Source organism: Pelophylax lessonae, assembly GCF_965119305.1.
Source record: "Pelophylax lessonae genome assembly, chromosome: 5".
Classification (NCBI taxonomy): domain Eukaryota; kingdom Metazoa; phylum Chordata; class Amphibia; order Anura; family Ranidae; genus Pelophylax; species Pelophylax lessonae.
This window is the reverse complement of record NC_138772.1, coordinates 57,619,383-57,645,589: the sequence shown is the minus strand read 5'-3', so window position 1 is coordinate 57,645,589 and position 26,207 is coordinate 57,619,383. Positions and strand designations below refer to the sequence as shown.

Genomic DNA, 26,207 nt, shown 5'->3' with positions numbered 1-26,207 from the left:
AGTCGCTCCGACTTCAGAAAAGGTTCCTGTACTACTTCAAGGCGACCTCTATCCGACTTGTGCACATAGACTTCAATGGGAGTCGCCTCTAAGTCGGATCCTTATCTATTTTCAAGCGACTGTGATCAGACTTTTCAGGAAGAAGAAAGAAAAAGATTACCCAGGCACAAGATTACCCCACAGACAAAGTCACCTATCATTAAAGTCTCTTCAGAGTCACGCTAAAAAGTCGCTCCTTTATGGAGCGACTTTCTGGTCGCGGTAGTGTGAACCCGGCTCAAATAAAAACTGTCTCCAAGTCAAATCCTCATCTTAATTGATGTGATTTGGATCCAACATTACAGGAAGATTACCCAAGCATTCCTTGAAGTTGCTTGAAAGTCACTTCAAGTCGCATGGCAAAGTTGCATTGTAAGTTGCGCCGACTTTCAGGTCACGGGAGTGTGAACCAAGCTGGATGGTAAGCAGTAGCCGCTTTTTGCTAAACAGATGGAACAAATGGGTGTCAGTGACTAATGCCCTGTACACACTATCAGATTATCTGAAGACTTTTGTCTTCAGATTTACCTTTTCTATGTAGTGCAAGGGCCTGCCGGATTGCATACAAATTGAAAGTGTTTAGGTTTGACCTCATATTATATGGTTTTGGTAAGTCTGCAGACAAAAGTCTTCAGATAATCTGATAGTGTGTACAGGGCATTAAGCTACATGGGTAGCATGCAACATCACATAAAGACAACCAATTACTGGCTGGAATTTTGAGTATTTATATGAGGAGAAGTTGGACCCACCAAGTTGGAAGAAGTTGGGAGGTACGTATTCAGTTTTTTCTATTGTAGGAACAATGTCTTTCTTTCTTTCTTTCTTTCTTTCTTTCTTTCTTTCTTTCTTTCTTTCTCTCTTTCTCTCTCTCTTTCTCTCTCTCTTTCTCTCTCTCTTTCTCTCTCTCTTTCTCTCTCTCTTTCTCTCTCTCTTTCTCTCTCTCTTTCTCTCTCTCTTTCTCTCTCTCTTTCTCTCTCTCTTTCTCTCTCTCTTTCTCTCTCTCTTTCTCTCTCTCTCTCTCTCTCTCTCTCTCTCTCTCTCTCTCTCTCTCTCTCTCTCTCTCTCATCAGTGTCCCCATTGCAAGATTTCCTGTCTCTTCTTGTTCTGTCACTTTTACTCTCGGTGATAATGGTAAACGGGGAAAATAGAGAGGGTGAATCCTACTAACGAGGGGGGAGCATGCAACAACCGCAATAAAAACACCTTATATTCTCTGCTCCATAACTGAAAAAAATTAAAGCATTTAGCCTTTAGTTCAACTTTATTTACTTTGTGATTTTAGCTGCATGAGTAAGCTACTAACCTCTCCTGTGTAGTTCTAGTCTTCTGGGACTTTTTGCAGAGGGACTCAGGAGTTTACAAGGTCAAACAATAAAACAAGTGGCTCTAATAAGTGATTCCCTTAAAGTTGTCACCTCTAAGTGACCTTGGATAAGTCATCTATGTGTCATCAGCTAACTTTAACAGGCGGCAACAGACAAACTAGGGAAGAAAAGCCTCTTAAGACCACCCCATGGCCCCAAACTCCAAGAGTGATTGTAAAATGTCTTCTTCACACCCACCACGGAAATATAACGTACTGACTCATTGCGGGAAAGGACAAGCTTCAACTTCATGGATACAAAGAATGCATGCCAGCATTGCCAGTACAATATTTGACAAGTCAAACTGTAGATGACCATAGCACTACTCTTGTCTTAAAAATCTTATAGTACCTGTAGACTCAAAGGGGGAGATTTCTTAAAACTGGGGCGTGCAAAATCTGGTGCAGCTCTACATAGAAACCAATCCGCTTCCAAGTTTTTTTTTGGCAAAGCCTAATTGAACAAGTTAAAGTTAGAAGCTGATTGGCCTTTTATGCACAGCTGCACAAGATTTTGCACTCTCCAATTCTAGTAAATCAACCCCAAAGTGACCAAAGACTAGAGCAGGGATCTCCGAACTACGGCCCTCCAGCTGTTGTGGAACCACAAGTCCCATGAGGCATTGTAAAACTATGACATTCACAGACCTGACTAAGCATGATGGGAATTGTAGTTCCTAAAAAAAACTGGAGGGCTATAGTTTGGAGACCCCCAGACTAGAAGATGGTTGGGCATGCATTTTATGGACTGACCTCGGGCACCTGATTATACATTTGGATGCCTAAAGCCCCGTACACACGCACAGATTGTAGGCCGTAAATTGTCGGCCAATGTCAGATCTGCCGATTGTCGGCTTGTTAGTATGATGCTTCCGACAACCAACTGCGAATTTTCGGCCGAAAAAAATCTGGTGTGCAGGATTTAAAATTTTTGTTGGCCAACAAAGAACGGCCGATTGTTCCTCAGTCAGTACAGATTTCGGCAGACAAAAATCAGATGAGCAAGACTGGGCATGCTCAGAGAAGAAAAAACACACGGAAAGTCAACCATCACATGACATCACTTCTGAAGTTGGTTTTTGTTGGCCAACAAAAGTCCAGTGCAAGTCTAGAGCACATTTCAACCAACAAACACTGGACAAAAGACGGCCGATCGGTTGGCCAACAATCTGTGCGTGTGTATGGGGCTTAAGTGTGAATATTTAGATTAAAGACATATTAGGGTCACTATATTAGAGGGACAAATTGTCTTTGGAAGCTCCACCTTGCTGGCCACCCACTGTCTGTTCTTTTATGCCATATGATGGCCATGTTCACCGAACTAGGATTAGAGGTCACTTTTGAGGTTAACCTCAATGCTTATGCCCCGTACACATGCATCGATAGTCGGCCGTGAATTTTTGGCCAACGTCCAATTGGCCGATTTTCGGCTTGTTAGTATGATGCTTTCGACAACCGACTGCGACTTTTCGGCCGAATAAAATCTGGTGTGCAGGCTATAAAATTTTTGTTGGCCAACAACACAACGGCTGATTTTCCGTCAGTCAGTACAGATTTCGGCAGACAAAAATCAGATGAGCAAGACTGGGCATGCTCAGAGAAGAAAAAACACACGGAAAGTAGACCAGCACATGACATCACTTCTGAAGTTGGTTGTTGTTGGCCGAGAAAATTAGTGTGCAGTCTAGAGCACATTTCAACCAACACAACAACACTGGACAAAAGTCGACCGATCGGTCGGCCGATAATCGTTGCGTGTGTACGAGGCATTAGTTATAAGAGTTGTTAAGACCCAAATTGAAAACCTCTTTAAGAAGAGACAATCCCTTCTGATTTGACTAGTCTCAGGCACCTGATTCTACATGTGGATGCCTAAGTATGAATATTTGTCTTTGACCTCCTCAAGGCCACCACATCGGAGGGAAAGAATAGATGTTTTTGGAAGCTCCACCTTGCTGGCCACCCACTGTTTGTTTGTTTTTTACCATATGATGTCTATACTCACCGGACTAGGATTGAAGGTCACTATTGAGCTTACCACAGAGTTTACAAAGGTTGTAGGCCAAAAAAGTAAACTTTAATTAGGAAGAACCAATCGACAATGGACAAAATCTAAATCTTTTTAGCGTTGTCCTCCAGTAATATGTTGAGGTCCACTGATCTCCCTGAGAGTTCCATTAACCTAAAAATTTCCCCTCCCCAACCAACTATTCCCTGAATTTGTATAGATGGTTTAACAACCACTTTAAGTTATATTGTAAATTTATTGTTAATACATTACCTTTCATTATTTAATCTGCAACTCTGTCATTTTCTGTAAAATGCAATATGGCTACCTAGAGGCATTCTGTACACAGATGGAGTACAGACCACCCCCTGAAAATGTCATTTCCTGCTTGTGTGATTGGCTTACTGTTTTTCCCAGAAGTCTGCACTAAGATACAAGTCCGATTTTGGGCATCCGCTGCAAAAAAAAAATATTTTTGTTGAGATACACTCAAAGGCAAATCACATATTAACCACTTTACGTCTGCTCACAGTAATACTACTGCGGCAGAGTGGCTCGTTATCGTCTGACGACGTAGTATTAACGTCGTCAGACACTCCCCCTTCTGGGCGGCGCTTGCGCGCCGCCGGAGGCTCGCTCCCGCTGTTTTCATTCACAGCGGGAGTCGGGTCAGGGGAGGAGCAGCGGTGATCGCCGCTGCTCTTACCCGATCGTCGGGGATCGAGTCTGGAGATCCGCCAGCTGTGTGTAAACACAGCGGGCGGATCTCCATAGTGACAGGGAGTGACAGATCGGACTGTTCAGCATAGCTGGACATCCGATCTGTCCATGACTCACACAGTCACCTCCCCCCCTACACGTCAGTAAGCACCAGGCATACATTAACCCCTCCCTCTCCAATAAAATTAACCCCTTCCCTGCCAGTGTCATTTTTACAGTAACAGTGCATATATATAGCACTGATTACTGCAGTAATGTCACTGGTACCCCCAAAAGTGTCAAAAATGTCAGTCAAGGGTCTGATCTGTCCGCCGCAATGTCGCAGTCCCGCAAAAAAAATCGCAGATCGCCGCCATTACGCGTTAAAATAAAAAACACCAAAAATGACAGAAATCTTTCCCTTTGTTAGTAAACGCAATAACTTTTGCGCAAACCAATCAAAATACGCTTATTGCGATTTTTTTTTTTTTACCAAACATAGGTAGCAGAAAACAAATTGGCCAAAAAATTTTTAAAAAATTGGTTTTTACATCTTTTTTGGGGGGAATTTCATATAAAAAAATGTTAAAAATATTGTTATTTTTTCAAAATAAACGCTCTTTTTTTGTTTATAGCGCAAAAAGTAAAAATCGCACAGGTGATCAAATACCACCAAAAGAAAGCTCTGTTTGTGGGAAAAAAAGGACGTAAATTTCGTTTGGGTACGGCGTCGCACGACCGCGCAATTGTCAGTTGAAGTAGCACAGCGCCGAATCGCAAAAAGTGGCCTGGACGGAAGACAGCAAAATCCTCCGGTGGTAAAGTGGTTAAGGGATGCAGACCCAGACACTTTCCTTATTAGAGACCTGTAGGTACAGCAGCTGATTGATAATTATAAAACCACTCCCATGCAGATTCAGTAAGCACATGGACATAGTCAAACAGCGATTTCTTCATAATATCAAAAGGTAGGAATCTGCAACAAAGTTTATTAAAATCCTTGTAATGTACAGAGATCAACCAGAGGGAAATGTTTTTTTTTTTTTTTTCTCTGCAAAAAAAAGTTACATTTTTAGGAAGTTGTAGACTGGGCGTGAGGTTAGGCAGTTGACCATGTAGCATCTGTCACTTATTTCAGCTGATCTTTGATCCCCTGCCTCTCATGCTAAAAAGTCAGAATTGGACTGTAGATCTGGCTAAATAAGGTGATAAATAACTCTTTTATGGGAAAGCCTACACAGTTATAAAAATGTAAACCGATTACTGAGCTGAAGTGGATTGCAGTCAATGGTGAGAAGTGAGTAAAGTAGAGAGCAGTCAGTGGTGCATGAGCTGGAGCAGCATCTGGTTTCATGCACCCGGTTCATTCTGCTTTTTGAAGCAGACTGCACTGCTTCTGATATTTTTAAAAACAAGTTTCTGCCATGAGTCCTGTGCGTTCCCTTTTTTTCTCCTGGCATTATACTGACCATCATTATGATATAAAATTATAATCTAAATGTATTCAGCCTGTCAAAATCCATTCAAGGGCTAAAAACAAGTGTCCTCTGACATTATAATTGAAGTACTGTAAGTCAAGGGGCTGATAATTCTCTGGCGCTGTATGGGATATCTCTTCCTATAAATACATTTCCTGGGAGCAGGATGTGACTCCTTCACTAAACTATGTTTAGAAGGTCATCGCTAGGGCCCAGATCCTCTTGAGAAGAGCTTCATATGCCAGAGTTGCTGTTACTAAAAAATTAAAGGGATATTGACTTGGGGCACCCCATGTCTGTGTAAGAAGGCTCTGACTGAAGCCTTCCTTCTCTGAGCACCAGGCCACAGAGCAGTGATGATCATTCTGTCCACCTATATTGTGAGTTAGCTGAAGCTAGTAGGTGGCCTTGACATCTGAGATCCTAAGCCTCCATCTGAGGCTTCACACACAGGTGTTTTTGTATGTGACGGATCTTCTTTGATACTTGTTGCTTCTTCTTTCTGGAATATTCTTACTACTACATGAATTTATGTACTGTTTGTGTATGTATACTGTTTATGTGTGTATAGAAAAAAAATTGTATATATTAGGTATAGACCAATATGTTTTTTTCAGGGCCGATACCGATATTTTGGTCACAACATATCAGTATCAGCCATTATGGGCCGATATTTTGTACATTTAAAGGTTTGAAAAATAAGACAAATTTTTTACACAAATCTGGTACTGAACATGTTAATTTTTGTTTAATGATTGCTGGCTGGCTTGCTAGCACCCTGTGGTGGGTGGCTGGCTGGTACAGGGCCTGTGGGTGGCTGGCTGGCTGGCACCCTGTGGTGGGTGGGTGGCTGTTACAGGGGCTGTAGGTGACTGGCTGGAACAGTGCCTGTGACTGGCAGGTACAGTGCCTGTGGGTGTCTGGCACCCTGTCTGTGGGTGGGTGGCTGGCTGGTACAGGGCCTGTGGGTGGCTGGCTGTCTGGCACCCTGTCTGTGGGTTGCTGGCTGGCACCCTGTGGTGGGTGGGTGGCTGTTTCAGGGGCTGTAGGTGTCTGGCTGGAACAGTGCCTGTGACTGGCTGGAACAGTGCCTGTGACTGGCAGGTACAGTACCTGTGGATGTATGGCTGTAATACACTCCCGCGAGACTAGTCCCGACTCCAGACAAGGCTTTCCAAGGCGAGGGATGTGGCCTAAGAAAGCAGAATGACGTCACAAAAATATCGGCAACATCGGCCAGTTCCAGAGCCAATACCAATATATTGGGGAAAGTGCATATTGGCCACCGATATATCGGCCTTGGCGATAATCGGTCTATCCCTAATCTAAGTAAAATAAATAAGTAAATAATATAAATATATATATATATATTATTGTGTGCATCTCAAAAAATTAGAATATCATCAAAAAGTTAATTTTATTCTACTAATCAATTCAGAAAGTGAAACGCCTATATTGTATAGATTCATTACATGCCGAGTGATATAGTTCAAGCATTTCTTTCTTTTAATTTAGATGATTATTGCTTACAGCTAGTGAAAACCCAAAATTCAGTATATCAGAAAATTAGAATATTACATAAGACCAATAAAGAAAATTAAAAACGTAATACAGAAATGTTTGCTTACTGAAAAGTATGCCCATGTACACTATAGTATGCACTCAATACTTGGTTGGGACTCCTTTTGCATTAATTACTGCATCAATGCGGCGTGGCATGGAGGCGATCAGCCTGTGACACCGCTGAGGTGTTACAGAAGTCCAGGTTGCTTTGATAGCGGCCTTCAGCTCATCTGCATTATTGGATCCTGTGTCTCTCATCTTCCTCTTGACAATACCCCACAGATTCTCTATGGGTTTAGGTCAGGGGAGTGATACCATGAACACATGTGACCAGGTATTGGTAGTTATGGCATTGTGGGGAGGTCCTGCTGGAAAAATTAAATCAGCATCTCTATCTCCATAAAGCTGGTCAGCAGAGGGAATCATGAAGTGCTCTAGAATTTCCTGGTAGAGTGCTGCACTGACATTGAACTTGATGACACACAGTGGACCAACACCAGCAGATGACATGGATCCCCAAATCTGTGACTGCGCAAACTTCACACTGGACCTCGTTCAACTTGGATTCTGTGCCTCTCCACTCTTCCTCCAGACTCTGGAACCTTGATTTCCAAATGAAAAATTAACTTTCATCCAAATACAGGACTTTGGATCACTGAGCAACAGTCCAGTCCTTTTTTCTCTTTAGCCCAGGTAAGATGGTTCTGGAGTGGCTTGGCACAAGGAATGTGACAGTTGTAGCCCATGTCCTGGATACGTCTGTGTGTGGTGACTCTTGAAGCACTGACACCACTCCTTGTGAATCTCCTTTGTGAATCCTTTCAAGGCTGTGGTTTATCCCTGTTGTGCACCTTTTTTTTTATACCACACTTTCCTTCCACTAAACCTTCTATTAATATGCTTGGATACAGCAGTCCGTGAACAGCCATCTTCTATAGCAATGACCTTTTGTGACTTACCCTCCTTGTGGGTGTCAATGACTGTCTTCTGGACAACTATCAAGTCAGCAGTCTTCCCCATGATTGTGTAACCTACCGAACCAGACTGAGAGACAATTTAAAGGCGCAGGAAACCTTTTTACGGGTTTTTAGTTAGCTGATTAGTGTGACACCATCAGTCTACAGTATTGAAATTTTTCAAAATATTCTAATTTTCTGAGATACTGAATATTGGGTTTTCACTAGCTGTAAGCCATAATCGTCAAAATTAAACTAACAAAATGCTTGATGTAATGAAGCTATATCGGGGGTGTCAAACTTGATTTCATTGTGGGCCGCATCAGCATTATGGCCGGTTGTATCTGTAAGCCTAGATGTCCAGAGCACCCCACACTCCATTACATTTAGATGTTAAGAGTCCCCCACCCTCCCTTACATCACAGTGCACTGCCCTTAGATTGTGCTGCTGTTGGGAACAAGTGAGTGGCAGAGTTGGGAAGCAGAAAGTGAAGGGTCTGGAGGAGGAGCAGAGGAGACCTGGAGTTAGCTTTCAGAGTCTTCTAAATGTTGAGAACAGGGGAGAGGGGTGCAGTGGCTGCACAGAGACAAGGGGAGATGGGTGCAGTGGCTGCACAGAGAGAGAACAGGATCTATAGAAAGAGTGCTGTCCTCCCCTTTGTGTTCCTTTTTTTTATTTTTATTTTTGGAGCAGTGTATATGTATGTGTGGGATTTAAGGGACTTTGAACGTGGTATGGTTGTTGGTGCCAGATGGGCTGGTCTGAGTATTTAAAAAAAAAAAACACTGATTTACTGGGATTTTCACACACAACCATCTCTCGGGTTTACGGAGACTGGTCCGAAAAAGAGAAAATATCCAGTGAGTGGCACTGGCATTTCTGTTGAGAAAAATACCTTGTTGAGGTCAAAGAAGAATGGGCAGACTGGTTAGAGATGATAGAAAGGCAACAATAACTCAAATAACCACTCATTACAACCAAGGTATGCAGAATACGATCTCTGAACGCACAACACATTGGACCTTGAAGCAGATGGGCCACAGCAGCAGAAGACCACACCGGGTGGCCCTTCTATCAGCTAAGAACAGGAAACTGAGGCTACAATTCACACAGGCTCATCAAAATTGGACAATAGAAGATTAGAAAAACATTGCCTGGTCTGAGTCTTGATTTCAGCGGTGATATTCAGATGGTAGGGTCAGAATTTGGCGTAAACAACATGAAAGCATGGATCCATCCTGCCTTGTATCAACGGTTCAGGCTGGTGGTGGTGGTGGTGCAATGGTGCGGGAGATATTTTCTTGACGCCTTTTGGGCCCCTTAGTACCAATTGAACATCATTTGAAGGTCACGGCCTACTTGAGTATTGTTGCTGACCATGTCCATCTCTTTATGACTACAGTGTCCCCATCTTCTGATGGCTCCTTCCAGCAGGATAATGCACCGTGTCACAAAGCTCAAATCATCTCAACACTTCTTGAACAAGACACATGAGGTCACAGTACTCCAATGGTCTCCACAGCCAGCAGATATCAATCCAATAGAGCACCTTTGGGATGTGGAGGAACAGGAGGTTCGCATCATGGATGTGCAGCCGACCAATCTGCAGCAACTGCGTGATGCCATCATGTCACTATGGAGGGGACTATCAGTGGGTGATGTTCTTATGGAGCATCAGTGGGTGATGTTCTAAGTCTCTTGATGATACATATAGAACTTTGCCTTTTGCAGGGGAAATTTTCCACATATAGAATAATTTTTTGCCATCTGTTCAATAAATATTTGTACAATATTCTGGTAACATATTAAAAAATACATGAAGTAGATCTTGACAGTAAAAGGGGTGCATTTTGTCTTTAATAAATAAGCAGGTCTTCTAGCAAGACCCATAAACCATGTTCTTTTTTTTGTGCTGAAGGAGCTTTTTACGTCTAGCTTGTAGTAATGTGTGATGTATCATTTATTCATCGAACATACAAAGCCGTAAACTCCAAGTTCCCTAATTGAAAGTTAATGTAGATATTGATCGATACCTTTTTAAAAGCTATCTATAATTCCAGTGCACTAATAGCAGCCGCGGACTTGCCGCGTTAACACGGGTCCAACAGAGAGGCAGTGGGTGGGTCACATGACCTGGCCACGTCAATGCCCTTGCTTCTGTAGTTTGCTCCTGGGAAAAGGAAAGAAGAGGGGGGGGGGGGGTCTGTTTTAAAAATAAGCCTTCACTACTTCTACTTCACCTAATATGAATCCTTCTCTCTTCCTTTTCATAGAATTGCAAAAAAAAAAATCTGCATACAGTCCCCCACTTTAGGTTTCTCGCCTAGACCCCAAGCTCCTGCAGCTTCCTGGGATATTAGCGCCATCCACAGGTAGCGCGTACCCCCTAATGCAGCTCTGTGCGGGGCCGGCTGTCTTTCTTCTTGTAGCCCCCCCCCCCCCATGATGCGGTGTCCTGTCTCCCAAAGTCCCATTCCTGTGACGCCTGTACGGAAAATGGGGGATGCTGGAACTACTGGAGCAGAAGGAACAAATTTAAATTAAAAATATTAGATGTTCTAACCCTTCCTCGGTCTGCTAAAAAAATGTATTTGTTTAATGTGTCCCCATTGGAGAGAATTCCCATCACTTCCGGTCCTTAAGTAGTGAAATAGTGAAATATTCCCTTAAAAGGAACATGAACAGCAAAACAAAACCTTGATATGCTCTAAACCACAGGTGTCAAACACAAGGCCTGCAGCCGAATCTGGCCCTCCAGGCCATTTCATGTGGCCCTTGCACCTCTCCTGCAGCAGCTGCATCTCCTTCATCTCTGCCCCCACCTTGTCTCAGCAGACGGCAGCAGAGAGGACAGAACTCCTCTGCCAGATCCTGTGCTGCCCCCTGCAGCTGCAGAGAGGACCACCCCCCCCCCCCCAACTCAGCAGTTGGCAGCAGAGAGGAGGTCACAACTCCTCCTACAGATCTTGCACCTCTCTGTGCAGCCACTTCTCTCTGCCTCCACTGGTCTCAGCATTCAGCAGACTCCGGCAGCTGACTCCAGCCCTCCTCCAGACCCTGCAGTTGCTGCTTCCCAGCTCTGCCTCCAGCTTCTTCCCAGTAGGAGAACACGGTAAATGGGGTGCCCTGTAATATAAGGGAGGGTGGGGGCCCGGGAGGGTGGGGGCCCTTGACTTCTGATAGTGGTGGACTACAGATGGAACTGGCTTTCCGAGGGCGACCATAATGGTGATGTGGCCCGCAATGAAATTGAGTTAGACACCCCTGATCTAAACCTTCCTCAATGTATCCAAAAGAAAATAACAATCAACTGGAGCTGAATGTTATCAAATCAATCTTGTAACAATCTCTGCTTTATAAATATGGTGAACGCTACGTGTAGCAGCTTTTTACTTTCCAAAAATGTAAAGTTGATGAACATGCAATGGATATATTCTTTTCTGAATAACTACTTTAAATGTTCATCATTCGTAAAAAACTTTTTACCTATTTAAATCTTTCTCAGAGGTTCTTCAGCAGGGATGCTAATCCCATTCCTCGATATAGACATGACCACTAGAGGGAGAATGTAAAAAATTGTATTTAAAATCAGTTTTTTGAAGATATGGGACAATAGGCGTGAAAAAATGTGAAGGTCATGTAGAAAATAGCATTGGGGTAATATATAATTTAAATTGTGACTGAATCCCATGAAAATAAAGTTGGTCTCTTGTGAAATCTCAGTTTATTAAGGGAGATTTTGTGAAATCTAAATTTTTTACTAAGGGCCACACGCTTTAAATACTTCAAAATTTAGGGGGACTAAAGGATAAGTCAATGAGCAAGCAAAATATTAGATGGTATTTATTATTACTGTATGTGTTTTGGGGGTCTTCTTCAGGCCTACAATTTAACAAAAGAAAAAAAAATACAAGTCAGGAGAAAGTCTAAGTGTCCATTCACACTACCGCGACTTGTCAGGCGACTTGGTCAGCCTGACAAGTCGCGGTCCATGCAGTGCTACAGGACCCGTTCTAATAGGAGCGACACAAGTCGCTCCGAATTAGAAAAAGGGTCCTGTACTACTTTGGGGCGACCTGCATAGACATTCATTATATGAAGTCCGTGCAAGTCGCGCCGAAGTCGCGTTGCACGCAACTTCACAGGTCCCCCCCCCCCCCCGAAGTCGGAGCGACCTAGTGTGAACCGAGACTAAATAGTGTGTGTAAAGCCAATTTTTGTAGTTTTAGATCTAGTGATGAAAATGAGAATTCATGTCAGGCTTTTATTGCTTAGATAAGTCACAGAAATCCTACATGTTGTTTATATATATATATATATATATATATATATATATATATATATAATGGTAGTATCAATGAGATATCCAGATATTGATCTGTCAACTTTTACACACCAAAGAATTTCCATAGTTACATAGTCGGTAAGGCTGAAAAAAGACATCAGTCCATCCAGTTCAACCTGTAGTGTGTGTGTGTGTGGGTTTGTCAATAATACATTGTATATCCCTGTATGTTGTGATCGCTAAGGTGCCCATCTAATCATTTTCTTAAACGATTGACGCTCCCTGCTGATGCCACTGCTTGTGGAAGAGAATTCCACATCCTTACCGCTCTGACAGTAAAGAATCCCTTACACAGTTTAAGGGTAAACCGCTTCTCTTCCAATTCCAGTAAATGCCTGCGTGTCTTTTTTAAATTCCCTTTCAATGAAAAGTTTGATCCCTATGCTAGGGTCACCAGTACAGAATTTGTACATTGATATCATATCTCCTCTCAAGCGTCTCCTCTCCAGAGAGAAGATCAATGCTTGTAGTCTTTCCTTATAGCTGATGTCCTCCAGTCTTTTTATTAGCTTTGTGGCTCTTCTCTGGACTCCCTCCAGTTCCAGCACATCCTTTCTGAGGACCGGAGCCCAGAACTAGACGGTATGCTCCAGATGTGGCCGGACCAGAGTCTTGTAGAGTCTGAGAATTCTCCTTTTTATCTCTGGAGTAAATCCCTTTTTAACCACTTGCCGACCGTCGCAAGTACATATACTGCGGTGGTCAGCCCCTCCTGGGCAAAGTGAGGTAACGGTACGTCACTCGCCCACGAGCCAATAGGGGGCAAGCGCCTGCCGCCGGAGGCGTGGTCCCGCCCCCACTCCTTCCCTGACATCCCCGTGCGAGTGACCGGCGGCTCCGATGTCCGCCTGTCATTTGTGATCTCCCGCTGTAGAGGGAGGAAAGGCAGGCGGCTGATGTAAACAAAGCCGTCTGTCATTCTCCCTGATGTAACTGCAGAGACTGTACGATCCTGCTATGTAGGATTGTATGTCTCTGTGGTTACATCAAAAGCCACGCCCCTTGACAGTTAGAAGCATGCCCCTAGGGACACACTTAACCCCTGGATCTCTAATAAAGTTAACCCCTTCCCTGCCAGTGTCATTTTTACAGTAACCGTGCATATTTATAGCACTGATTATTGTAGTAATGTCACTGGTACCCCCAAAAGTGTAAAAAATGTCAGTCGGGGATCCGATCTGTCCGCAGCAATGTTGCAGTCCCGCAAAAAAAAAAATCGCAGATCACCGCCATTACTCGTTAAATAAAAAAAAAAAAAAAAAAAAAAACAATAAAAATGACATAAATCTTTCCCGTAGTTAGTAAACGCAATAACTTTTGCGCAAACCAATCAAAATCCGCTTATTGTGATTTTCTTTACCAAAAATATGTAGCAGAAAACAAATTGGCCTAAAATGTTTGAAAATTTTGATTTTTACATTTTTTTTGGAGAATTTCGTATAAACAAATGTGAAAAATATTATTTTTTTCAAAATTGTCGCTCTTTTTTTGTTTATAGCGCAAAAAATAAAAATTGCAAAAGTGATCAAATACCACCATAAGAAAGCTCTGTTTGTGGGGAAAAAAGGATGTCAATTTCATTTGGGTACAGCGTCGGCAATTGTCCGTTAAAGTCACGCAGTGCCGAATCGCAAAATAGGCCCTGGTCTTTCAGCAGCCAAATGCTCCGGGGCTTAAGTGGTTAATACATGCAAATATTCTGTTGGCTTTGCTTGCAGCGGCCTGGCCTTGTATGCCATTGCTGAGCCTGTCATCTACTAGGACCCCAAGGGCCTCTTCCATCTTAGTTTCCCCCATAGGTTCTCCCCCTAGTGAATAAATTATGTTTGCATTTTTAGCACCCAAATGCATTACTTTACATTTTTTAACAATAAACCTCATTTGTCATGTACTGTAGTTGCCCAAACCATTATTTTATTTAAGTCTTCTTGAAAGGTACCACATCCTGCACAGACGTTATTGTCCTGCTTAACTTTGTATCATCCACAAATATTAAGCTAGAGCTGTTTATCCCATCCTCTATATTATTTATGAATAAATTAGACAGAATTGATCACCTTGGCTTGTGATTTAGAGGAGTCTAAAATTAAAGCAAGACGCTGTAATATTCAGGCCCAGATATAAATGTATTTTAATGACCTATTATTTACAGAAGTCCATGCATTTTGAAGGCTTTGCTTCGTTCTACAAGCTCTTAATCAGGGCTTGAAGAAACAATGTACGTTCACTCAGCCCTGGTTCACACTGATGCGAAGCGGGAAATGCACAAGATTTGCTACTTTTCCTTGCAACGCGTTGCACTGCTTGCCAATTGCACAGCGTCCATGTGATCTGCTGCAGGTGTCAAAATTGGATTAAGGACATCCCGAAACAGATCACAAAATGCAGTGCGATTGCCAGAATTGCATCACGTGGGTGTGAACACCCATGCAATGTGATTCAGGTGCGAGGGGAAAAAAAAAGGGCCCTGCACCATTTTGTTTTGGATGCGATGCAACTTGATACATACAAAATGTATGGTTCAAAATCGCAGGTAAAGTGCACAGGAATGAGGTGGAACAGAAAGTGAAGATAAAAAGGGTATTTAACCACTTGCCGTCTGCTCACGTTGAGCCTACTGTGGCAAAGTGGTTAGTTATCATCTGGCGACGTAGACCTACGTCGTCAGACACTCCCCTTTCTCGGCGGCGCCCGCGCACCACCGGAGGCTCGCTCCCACTGTATTCAGTCACAGCGGGAGTCGGGCCAGGGGAGGAGCAGCGGCGATCGCCGCTTCTCTTCCCCGATCGTCGGGGAATCGAGTGTGGAGATCCGCCTGCTTGTGTAAACACAAGCGGGCGGATCTCCTAAGTGACAGGCAGGGTCAGATTGCAGGGTTCAGCATAGTTGAACCCTCGATCTGTCCTTGTTTCACACAGTCACCTCCCCCCACACACGATAGTAAGCACCAGGCATACATTAACCCCTCCCTCTCCAATAAAATTAACCCCTTCCCTGCCAGTGTCATTTTTACAGTAACAGTGCATATATATAGCACTGATTACTGCAGTAATGTCACTGGTACCCCCAAAAGTGTCAAATGTCAGTCAAAGGTCCGATCTGTCCGCTGCAATGTCGCAGTCCCGCAAAAAAAAATGCAGATCGCCGCCATTACGCGTTAAAAAAAAAAAAACACCAAAAATGACAAAAATCTTTCCCTTTGTTAGTAAACGCAATAACTTTTGCACAAACCAATCAAAATACGCTTATTGTGATTTTTTTTTACCAAACATAGGTAGCAGAAAACAAATTGGCCAAAAATTTTAAGAAAATTAGATTTTTACATTTTGGGGGGGGGGGGGATTTCATATAAAATGTTAAAAATATTGTTATTTTTTCAAAATAAATGCTCTTTTTTTGTTTATAGCGCAAAAAGTAAAAATCGCACAGGTGATCAAATACCACCAAAAGAAAGCTCTGTTTGTGGGAAAAAAAGGACGTAAATTTCGTTTGGGTACGGCATCGCACGACCGTGCAATTGTCAGTTAGTTAAAATCGCACTGTGCCGAATCGCAAAAAGGGGGCCAGAAGTAAGACAGCAAAATCCTCTAGTGGTAAAGTGGTTAAAGAAGAATTTTGGAGCTTGTTCTTCTTATGTCATCACTTGCAAAGTCCAGTCTTCAACCTACTAATTTCCACGCTCTCCTATATTACAGTCCAGAATGTCAGTCGCATATAGTTAAACATTCCACTTTACTCCTATATGGCCCAAGACTTTATACCTGTGACTTGGTTCTTTAAGAATATACCAGGGCCCATCCACTGCCGCACAAATGATCAGGAGAAGGCTCCCCAGTGGTAACATCTGCCTGAGGTTGGTGCACAACAAATTCCAGTGGTTAATGGTCCCTTGTCTCAGTGGTGTTTGGCTCCCACCATGTCACCCCAAACACATTTCAAAGGTTAAAATACATTCTTTCTCTGATGATTGGTGTACATTTTCTCTTTAGTATACATGATGTAAATCCGCAATTTTTAGCCAGGGTTCCATGGAACTCTAGGGTTCCTCCAGGAGTTTCCTAGGGTCCCTTAAGCTGTGGCTATTTGACCTCCTATCTAGTGGTGCCTTCATATTTCTAAGTCCATTGCCACTTGGCAGAACCAGTAGGATGAAAATATCGAACTTTTAACTGACTGTAAGGGGGGCATTCTTCCCAATGGTCACCAATGTAAGAAGCATTTTCGAAATGACCCCAATGGACTATTCTTAGCAGGGGCTCTCTGAGATCCAAAATATTATTTTGAGGGTTCTGGGGTAAAAAGCCGAGAGGCTGATTTAGATTGACCCCCAAGGATCAAGTGCCAACTTTCATCTATTCATTTTAATGCCATGACTGCTTACTGCAGTTGATATTGAACTTGGATTCCAAATGTCCATTTTCATGATTTCTGATAGATTTCCTAGGTTCGTCTTCTGTCAGTTCTCTCCTGAACCCTGCACTGTGTACTACAAGACCAGCCCAGCCCAGTCCAGCCTTAAACATATAGTACTCCATTCTTTTGTATAGATTTCACTCCTATTATCCATCCATTTCAGGCCATAAGGCAATGTCTTCTGTTTTCGGTGTAGCCCCCTATTTAGTTTAGGATTTGTTTTTTGTATTGTACTTTGGTTTGTTTGCCATTCACTAAACCTACATTGGGCTGTGATTCTTGCCGGAAACCTTTTAGTTGACAAAGTACTAAGCGTATCTTTTTTCTTTTCATTTTTCAGCCTTGAAGAAGGATGAGAACACCATTGATGAGGTAAGTCATTACTTTTATTTGCTTGTGATAAATCCTTTATCCTGCCTGTTGCAAAGCTTTTGTAATCCGAGTTGCTGCCACTGCTGATGATAGAAAGTACTCTTTTTATTACAGGTTGCAATTGCTGTTCCCTAGTCCTGCAAATGCTGGTCATCTGTCTGTCTATTTAATGCTTTGGCTTCAATCATCAGACTAAGAACGAATGTAAAGGGAAAGATTTCTGACCTGTCTGATCTCCATGCTTGTTCTTGGCATGAGACTCAGAAGTATTTAAACCCATGCACAGCGGGGGAAGTCGTATTTTGAGAAAGAAGCCAACCATGGCTCTCCACATATTCTTTAAAGGGCTCTCGTTGGCCCTTAAAGGCCTTGTACAAAGTGTGTGTGTGGGCCCTTGCAAGCCACAGCGGATCGGTTGGTGGTTCACAGGCTGCTGGGCAGCGATAGGTCTCCTCCAACACCTGTTTTTTTAAAGAGGTTGTAAACTCAATTGTTTTTTTTTTTTTTTTTTATCACCCTGAAAGAAACACATAATGAGCTAGTATGCATCGCATACTAGCTCATTATGCAATACTTACCTTAAAACTCGCTCACCTCTATGACAGGCGACATGTTCAGACGCCCGTCTTCCAGGATCGCGGCATCCGGCCATCTGATTGGCCGGAGCCGCGGTGACTTCACTCCTGCGCACGCACGGGAGCCGACAGTCACGGCACAGGGCTCTGAAGGAACGGCACCAGCAGCCGTTCCTTCAGAGCGCATGCGCCAGTGACGTCACTGGCTGCATGTAAGGTAAATATCTCCTAAACGATGCATGTTTAGGAGATATTTACAGTACCTATAGGTAAGCCTTATCATAGGCTTACCTATAGGTACAACTTGCAGAGGAGGGTTTACTTCCTCTTTAACTCTCAGAAGGACAAACCTCCATGTCTCAACCGCATGCTTTGTTTATGGTTACAAGGCAGTTGTGGCACAGCCACATTTACTTGATTAAATTGCGTTCAGAGGCAGCATATCTTTGTGTAGGTGGTGTTAGAAATTCTGTATATAGCTCTACAGAACAGACAGTGCACATTCCACATGGGCTTTACTGCTCAATTGCAGACAGGAAACATTATTCAGGGAAAAGACAGAGCATACTATAAATTAGTGATCGACCAATATCGTTTTTTGATGCCAATATCGATACCGATATTTTGGTCATTGCATATCGGTATCAGCCGATATCTGCCGATATTTTGGGACATTTAAAAACAAAATGTATTTATTTTTTTACAGGTACTCTTGTGAAGGGATCTGGGGGTCTAAAATACCTCCAAACCCCTCCTCTGCACTTAAAAGCATTCAAAACGCTAAGTTTGGAAGTTTTGAATGCAGTCATTTTTTTTTAAATTTGGCACCGAGTACCCAGAAGTGATGTCATCAGTTCCAGGTTTTTACATGGAGACCCAATCCGAGCCGAATGCGGCTTTGATCGGGTCTTCGGCAGCCATGCAAATAGGATGCCCGGGTCTTCCGGTAGGATGGGAGACCCAGGCAAGCCGTGGAAGGCTCTGAGCCACGTTGGTTGTCATTACAATACAGCTGACCGTCAGCTATGGACGCCGGTATTGGGGTGATGCCTCTAGCTGCAGGCATCACTCCGGTAAAAGCACTTTCCCGAAATATCGGCAATATTGGTAACCTTCGGGGCCGATTCCGATTATATGTGCTTATCGGCCCTCGATATATCGGCTTTGCCGATAATCGGTCGATCCCTACTATAAATGCAGCTACAAATTAATAAACACTGCCGTCTACTGGTTGAAGAATATATTTCTGCTAAATACTGATGTACAGTAGTTGTTGCACAAAATACAATTATGTATTCCAAAAGGTGGACAGTCAGGGCAGAGAACACTATGGCTTAACAGTCTGTTTATACCTTCTTATGCTGGAGGCCGGTGGGTAGGCACCAGATCATGTGATGACCACTGTGATTAGCTGTGATTGCACAGATCAACTGAATATTATGCTACTGATTTATTGCCAATTTCTGTAATATTTTGTGTGCAAAAGTTGATTCTCTAAAATGCTTGCATGAGTCTGCACTTCTTAATGTATCTTTTGCTGCTGACTGCTAATAACCATCTATTTTTATGTGATGTCTATGAGCAAAATACAGAGGGGGGGGGGGGGGTGGAATTACAAAAACTGTGGGGTGCAAAATCTGGTGCATCTCTGCAAAGGAACCATTAAGCTTCCAGGACTTATTGTCGAAGCTCAGTTGAAGAAGCTGAAGTTAGAAGTTGAATGGCTACCATGCACAGCTGCACCAGATTCTGAGTGCTCCAGTTTTAGTAAATCTCCCCCACAGAATGGAACAAACTGTGTTGGGTATAGATAAAGTTTCATGAAGCAAAAATGGACTTAGAATGAAAGCCCTGCAATGGGTACCTATTTAATACAAAGCAATGACTGTTCACTGATGGAATGTTTTTGAAGTGATGCAAAAGTTAAAGTTTTGTGTGTGATACCCTCTCAATGATTCTGTAGCCTAGCTCTGGGCACCATGTTTGATGACACTTGATCCTTCTCCATTGAATTGGTGATTATTATTATTTTTTTTTTTTTTTAACAAGTTTGGTCACCCAGTCTTTTCCTCGACCTCCCCTATTTTCACGGCCTTGGGCCTGGTATCCAGAATTTGATCACATGTGTGCACAGCTGGTTTGTACATACATACTAGGACCAATCTAGACAGGAGCCAATTAACCTATTAGCATTTTTTTTTGGTGTGTGAGAAGAACTCCGAGAACCATCATGCAAGCACGGGGACAACATGCAGATTGCCACGGCCTAGATTTGAACCAGGGACCCCAGTGTTGGAAGGCATTCATTTAAAGGGGTTGTAAACATTAAAAAAAAAAAACCTGAAAGACAAAGGCATAATGAGCTAGTATGCAAGGCATACTAGCTCTTTATGAAATACTTACCTTAGAATGAAGCCCCAGCAGAGGCGTCCGAACACTGCTGACGCAGCCGACATGTTCACCCGTCTTCCTTCCGGGTTCATGCCCTCTGGCATGCATGCGCATGGGAGCCGCCGTTCACGGCACAGGACTATGAAGGAATGGCACGGGCGGCCTTTCCTTCAAAGCGCATGCACCAGTGATGTCACTGGCTGCATTCAAAGTAAATATCTCCTAAATGGTGCAAGTTTAGGAGATATCTACAGTACCTATAGGCAGGGGCGGGACAAGGGGTGGACAGGAGGGGTGGCTGCCCTCGGCACTGTGGTGTCATGTGAGTTAAGGGGGCACCTCAAGGAGATTTTGAGGAAGAAACTGGGGGCGGCAGATGGTAAGAATGGTTCCAGGAGGGGAAATTTGGGGAGGTGATTTGGGGGGAATGGGACTTGTGCTAGGAGGGAGGATTTGGAAGGTTTGTGCCAGACAAGGTAGGGGAAGGGATTTGTGCTAGGAGGGGAGTTTTTCAATTTTTTTGTTGGGGGGGGGGGTTATGCTATTTGGGATGATTGGGGGTTGTTTGTGCTAGGAGGGGAACTTGGGGGGGGGGGGGGTTATTTGTGCTATTATGGGGAAGATTGGGGGAAAGGAAATTTGTGCTGGGGGGGGGGGATTTGGAGAGGGAAGGGGAGAGGAATTGTGCTCGGAGAGGACATTTGAAGGGTAGAAGATTTGTGCTGGGGGGGGGGACATTTTTTTGGGCGGGGTGAGGATTTGTGCTGCAGGCAAATGGGGAGAGAGGATTACAGCTGGGGGGCAAAAATGTGTGCATGCAAATTAGTGCTCGCTTCTTATAGGGGGGGGGGGAATCGACACATAATGCTCATACATCTTGGGGGGGGGGGGGGAGCGCAATTGACATGCTCGCCCTGGGCACTAGCTGACCTTGTCCCCGGCACTGCCTATTGGGAAGCCTTATCATAGGCTTACTTACCTTATCCCTTATCATAGGCTTACCTATAGGTACAAGTTACAGAGAAGCTTTACTTCCTTTTTAAGGCTACCTTAAATAAAATGATGGATGCAATTAAAATGCATCATACAAGACTCCAGTGATGCATTTTGTAAATTTCAACAGCAATTTAGTAAGCATTTCAGACTTGTGTGCAGATAGCATTGCTTTGCTACGTTTAAATTGTGGCTTCTAAAGCATTTCCAGACCTGGAGCAATAGACAAGGCTGAAGAATAGTTGTCCCTGTGTTTGGGTTCATAGGCTCCCGCAGTGAAGTTCATTGATTTGCTCTGAGCATACTGTGCTATTAGTCAGCTGGATGCAGCCGAGTAGCACCATGTTAGTTTATAGGCTGCTCATTTGCTGACCTCTTGGCTGTCTCTGGCTACAGTACTTTCTAGGTCACTGACCAAAAAGACAGCAATTAGTGCAGTTCTGTGATCATTAATAGATCACTTAATGTATTTTTAAACCAGTACCAGTGTTCGTATTGTCCCTGAATTTGGCTTCTTATCAGCCTTTTGCTGTCTCCCCATGTAGAGCAGCGCTCACACTAGAAAAGGGAGCATTTGCACAAGGAGCCAGTCATTGTGCAGTTCTTATGTGCTAACAGTGACTATGCTGATAGGAAGATCTTCCGTCTTGTTTGAGGTAATGGTGGCCATATTAGTGCACTTGCAACTGTACTCAATTGTTTCTGATAGGAGGAGAGATCAGAAAGATGAGCCCGTCAGTCTTCTGATGCTCCTTTTGCTGTCCAGTTGCAGGCTGGGGGAGGGGCAAGACCTAAAAGTGTTACTGAACTGCAGCAGAAAGAAAATCAGGTCTCCTGTCCTGCCCTCTATATGGCAGAACGGTGTATATCTCCGGTGTTGACAGATAGAAATCTTTTTGGGGGTTTAAATAGTTCCCACAGTGTATGTCATCTGTGTATTTAGCCGTTTGCCTAGTTTAAACTGTTGTTCCATGTTTGTTTTATATGATATTAACACAATCTTTGTTTTACAAATAAACATTTAATGATAAAGGATTCACAAGGCACTGTGTCTTAGCTAAAGAGCCCACACAGCCAAACAAATCCCTTTGTCTGGTTATTATTATTATTGTAATACAGGATTTATATAGTGCCTGGTTATTATTATTATTGTAATACAGGATTTATATAGTGCCAACAGTATGCTCAGCGCCTTACAATATAAAGGAATACATTACAGTTAAAGGAGTTGTAAAGTCAGTAAGTTTTTTTTTTTTTTATCTTAATGCATTTTATGCATTGAGATAAAAAAAACCTACTGGGTGAAGCAGCCTCCCCAGCACCCCCTAATACTTACCTGAGCCCCATCTCTGTCCAGTGATGTCCACAAGTCCCTCGGCCATCCGGGACTCTCTCCTGATTGGCTGAGACACAGCAGCGACACCATTGGCTCCCGCGGCTGTTAATCAAAGTCAGCCAATCAGGAGAGAGAGGGGGCGGGTCCGAACAGCAGCTCCATGTCTGAATAGACACACGGAGCTGCAGCTATTCGGGGGCCCCCATAGCAAGCTGCTTGCTGTGGGGGCACTTGACAGGAGGGAGGGGCCTGAGAAGAGGAGGATCCAGGCTGCTCTGTGCAAAACCAACTGCACAGAGGAGGTAAGTATAATGCGTTTCTTATTTAAAGAAAAAAAAAAGACGAGACTTTGCAATCACTTGCAGGCATCATCCCGATACAACCATTTCTCCGAGCCGACGTACCGGTGAATGGATTTGCGGGAAGTGGTTAACATACAAGAGGGCCCTGGTCATAAGAGCTTACAATCAAATTGGTCTAATTGAATCCTTGTACTGAGCAATCTGATAAGGGATTGGTAGCGCAATGGAGCCTTCCAATACAATGAAGATATTTACATGTCTCATTCCATCACATATCCCAAAAACGAAGGTGATTATTTCTCATTTCAGGATCTAGAGCCACATCTGATACCGCCTAATGTTATAGCGTCCATTATTCCAACATGAACACAGAAGTTTCAGGCTTATTGGGCATCATCAGTGAAGTGAATGGATTCTATGGAGTAGGGTTTGGGGACCAATGACAAAGTAAACCCCATGGCCCACTGTGCACCCACTAAGAAAAATATGTGTATATCTAGTAGACAGTAACAAGTTTCCGTTTTGTCCGGGATGCCATGGCTTAGTTTACTAACACTGAGAGGATGTGTGACATCACAGCGAGCTGGCAGTGTATATACAGTGTAACCTCATCCCTCCGTCTCCTGTAATGGATCCTCTCCCGCCAGCCAGGAGACCCCCTGCACATACTTTCCCATGACACGCATTCCCGGGCCGCCTCCCTATTTGTGAGCCATGACGCTGCAAGTCCTAAACACAGCTGTGATCACTCTGTAGGGGGTTGCTGGAGGAACCGTGGTTAGGATCCAGCATGAAATTGCAGTAAGGAAGTACAGATTTACCAATTTCTCTGATTTCTAGTAGAAGTTCCGAGTTTTAATCACTACAGCTTTTATATCTTTATACCCCTTATGGGACCAGAGCAATTATTATATGTCCTCTATGGGCCTGTTTATGCTGCAATATCTTGGTCATTACTTAAAGGGGTTGTAAAAGTCAGAAGGTGTTGTGTGTTTTTTTTTTTTTTTTTTTATCTTAAAGTGATTGTAAAGTCTCATGATTTTTTTTTTTTTTTTTTTAAATAACAAACCTGTTATACTTCCTCTTTGCAGTTGGTTTTGCACAGAGCAGCCCGTATCCCCCTCTTCTCGGGTCCCTCTTTGGTGCTCCTGGCCCCTCCCTCCTTTGAGTGCCCCCACAGCAAGCAGCTTGCTATAGGGGCACCCATGCCGAGTTGCAGCTCAGTGTGTCCATTCAAGCACGGAGCTGCCATTTGGCCCCTTCCCTTCTCTCTCCTGATTGGCTAACTGACTTTGATAGCAGTGGGAGCCAATGGCGCCACTGCTGTGCCTCAGCCAATCAGGAGGGAGTGTCCCAGATGGCCGAAGGATTCATGGACATCGCTGAAAAGAGATGGGCTCAGGTAAGTATTAGGGGGTGCTGGGGCGGCTGCTACACACAGAAGGCTTTTTATCTTAATGCATACAATGCAATAAAATTAAAAAACCTTCTGCCTTTACAACTCCTTTATTGCATTATATGCATTAAGATAAAGAGCCTTCTGTGTGCAGCAGCACCCCCTTATACTTATCTGAGCCCCCTCTCTATCCAGTGATTTCCATGAGTGCCTCAGCCTTCCCTAGACAGAGGGAGGAACAGAGAGAGATCTGACTGTTCTGGAGAATATAGCGCCCTAGGTGCTTTGTAAAGTATAATGTAGAAATAAAAAGTTGGTTCAGTTTTCTTAAATTGGCCTGATGTCAGTAACCATGACAAGGTACATCAGACACCGCATCCAACACATCCAATTAGTGTTCCTTCCTGTACTTCTTCTGCTGGCACTGGCTGCCTCTACGTCCCCGCAGTGCCACCGCTCCGCCAGCTCGGCTCAGACCTTTATTTAGAAACCCAACACTTCAGTATGAAGAAGAAACATTTGTACTATTTGAAAATGGAAGGAAAGGAGTCATCCGAGGAATGGGAATGATTACGGTTTTGTAGAAGTGGAGGAGAAGAAAATTGTTCCTTACATGGAACTCATCCAGATGTCCACAGCGGTTTTCTGACCTGTGATTGGAAACATGAAAGCTGGACTTTTGGTTGCCATAAGCAGGAAGAACACTTTACTATGCAAATGAAGCAACGCAAACTGGAAATGCTATGGAATTCATTTTTAACCACTTGTTTACTGGGCACTTATACGCCCTTCTTGCCCAGGCCAATTTTCAGCTTCCAGCGCAAATAGAGTTTTTTTTTTTTTTTTGTGGTATTTAATCCCCACTGGGTTTTTTATTTTTTGTTAAACAAAAAAGCCTGAAAACTGTGAAAAAACAAAACGTTTTTTAGATTTTGTGCTAAAATTTAGCAAAACATTTTTTTCCCCTTGGTTGATGAGCACTGATGAGGTGGCACTGATGGGCACAGATGGGCAATGAGGCGGCACTGATAGGTGGCAGTGATGGGTGGTACTCATGGGCACTGATAGGTGACATTGATGAGGCAGCACTGGTAGGCACTGAGGTGGCACTAATGAGGTGGCACTGATGGGTGGCACTGGGTATTGACAGTACTGGAGGGTACTGATAGGTGGCACTGGTGGGTGGAAATGATGGGCACTGGTGGGTGGAAATGATGGGCACTGGTGGGTGGAAATGATGGGCACTGGTGGGTGGCAATGATGGGCACTGGTGGGTGGCAATGATGGGCACTGGTGGGTGGCAATGATGGGCACTGGTGGGTGGCAATGATGGGCACTGGTGGGTGGCAATGATGGGCACTGGTAGGTGGCATTGATGGCACTGATAAGTGCCACTGATGGACACTTATAGGCAGCCCTAATCAGTAGGCACTGATGATGAGGCACTGATTAGCTGTACTGGTGGGCGCTGATAGGTGGCACTGGTGAGCACTGATAAGTGACACTGGTAAGTGCTGATTAGCAGCACTGGAGCGCACTGATTTGCAGCACTAGTGCTCACTAAGGGAAACCAATGTCCCTGTAACAAAAGCCGACTAACGGCCTGCTTCTTTTCATCACACTGGCAGCTGGAAGAAAAAAAAAGCTGGAAACCGGCTTCTGTATACTTCCATGATCAGATGTCATTGGCTGACAGCTGATCATGTGGTAAAGGGCCCGCTGTGATTGGCCCTTTACCTTGCTGTGGGATCAGCCGAATCCCAAGGACCCTGTAATCACAGAACGCACCCCTAGGGGGTGGATGGCGCTAGAATGTCCATGTATGCCCTCCCAGCATTTTAAGCCCGTGCTGTAGCCGTCTTTCGGCTATAGCGCAGGCGTAAAGTGGTTAATATTCAAAAAGTACCCCCCCATCCATCCATGCCTCCATGCTTTATTTTAATGAAAAATCACTGTAAAAAAAAAAAAAACAC

At 43.7% G+C, this 26,207-nt stretch overlaps 1 protein-coding gene across 2 annotated transcripts in view; it reads left to right on the top strand.

Annotated features, from left to right (window-relative positions):
• Positions 1 to 26,207, top strand: part of CDK14 (cyclin dependent kinase 14) — a 786,329-nt gene that overhangs the window by 45,672 nt on the left and 714,450 nt on the right. For both annotated transcript variants that reach the window (XM_082258252.1, XM_082258251.1), the window contains exon 2: positions 17,210 to 17,241. In XM_082258252.1, the coding sequence (XP_082114378.1) occupies positions 17,210 to 17,241 (32 nt within the window). The remainder of the gene's footprint in view (positions 1 to 17,209; positions 17,242 to 26,207) is intronic.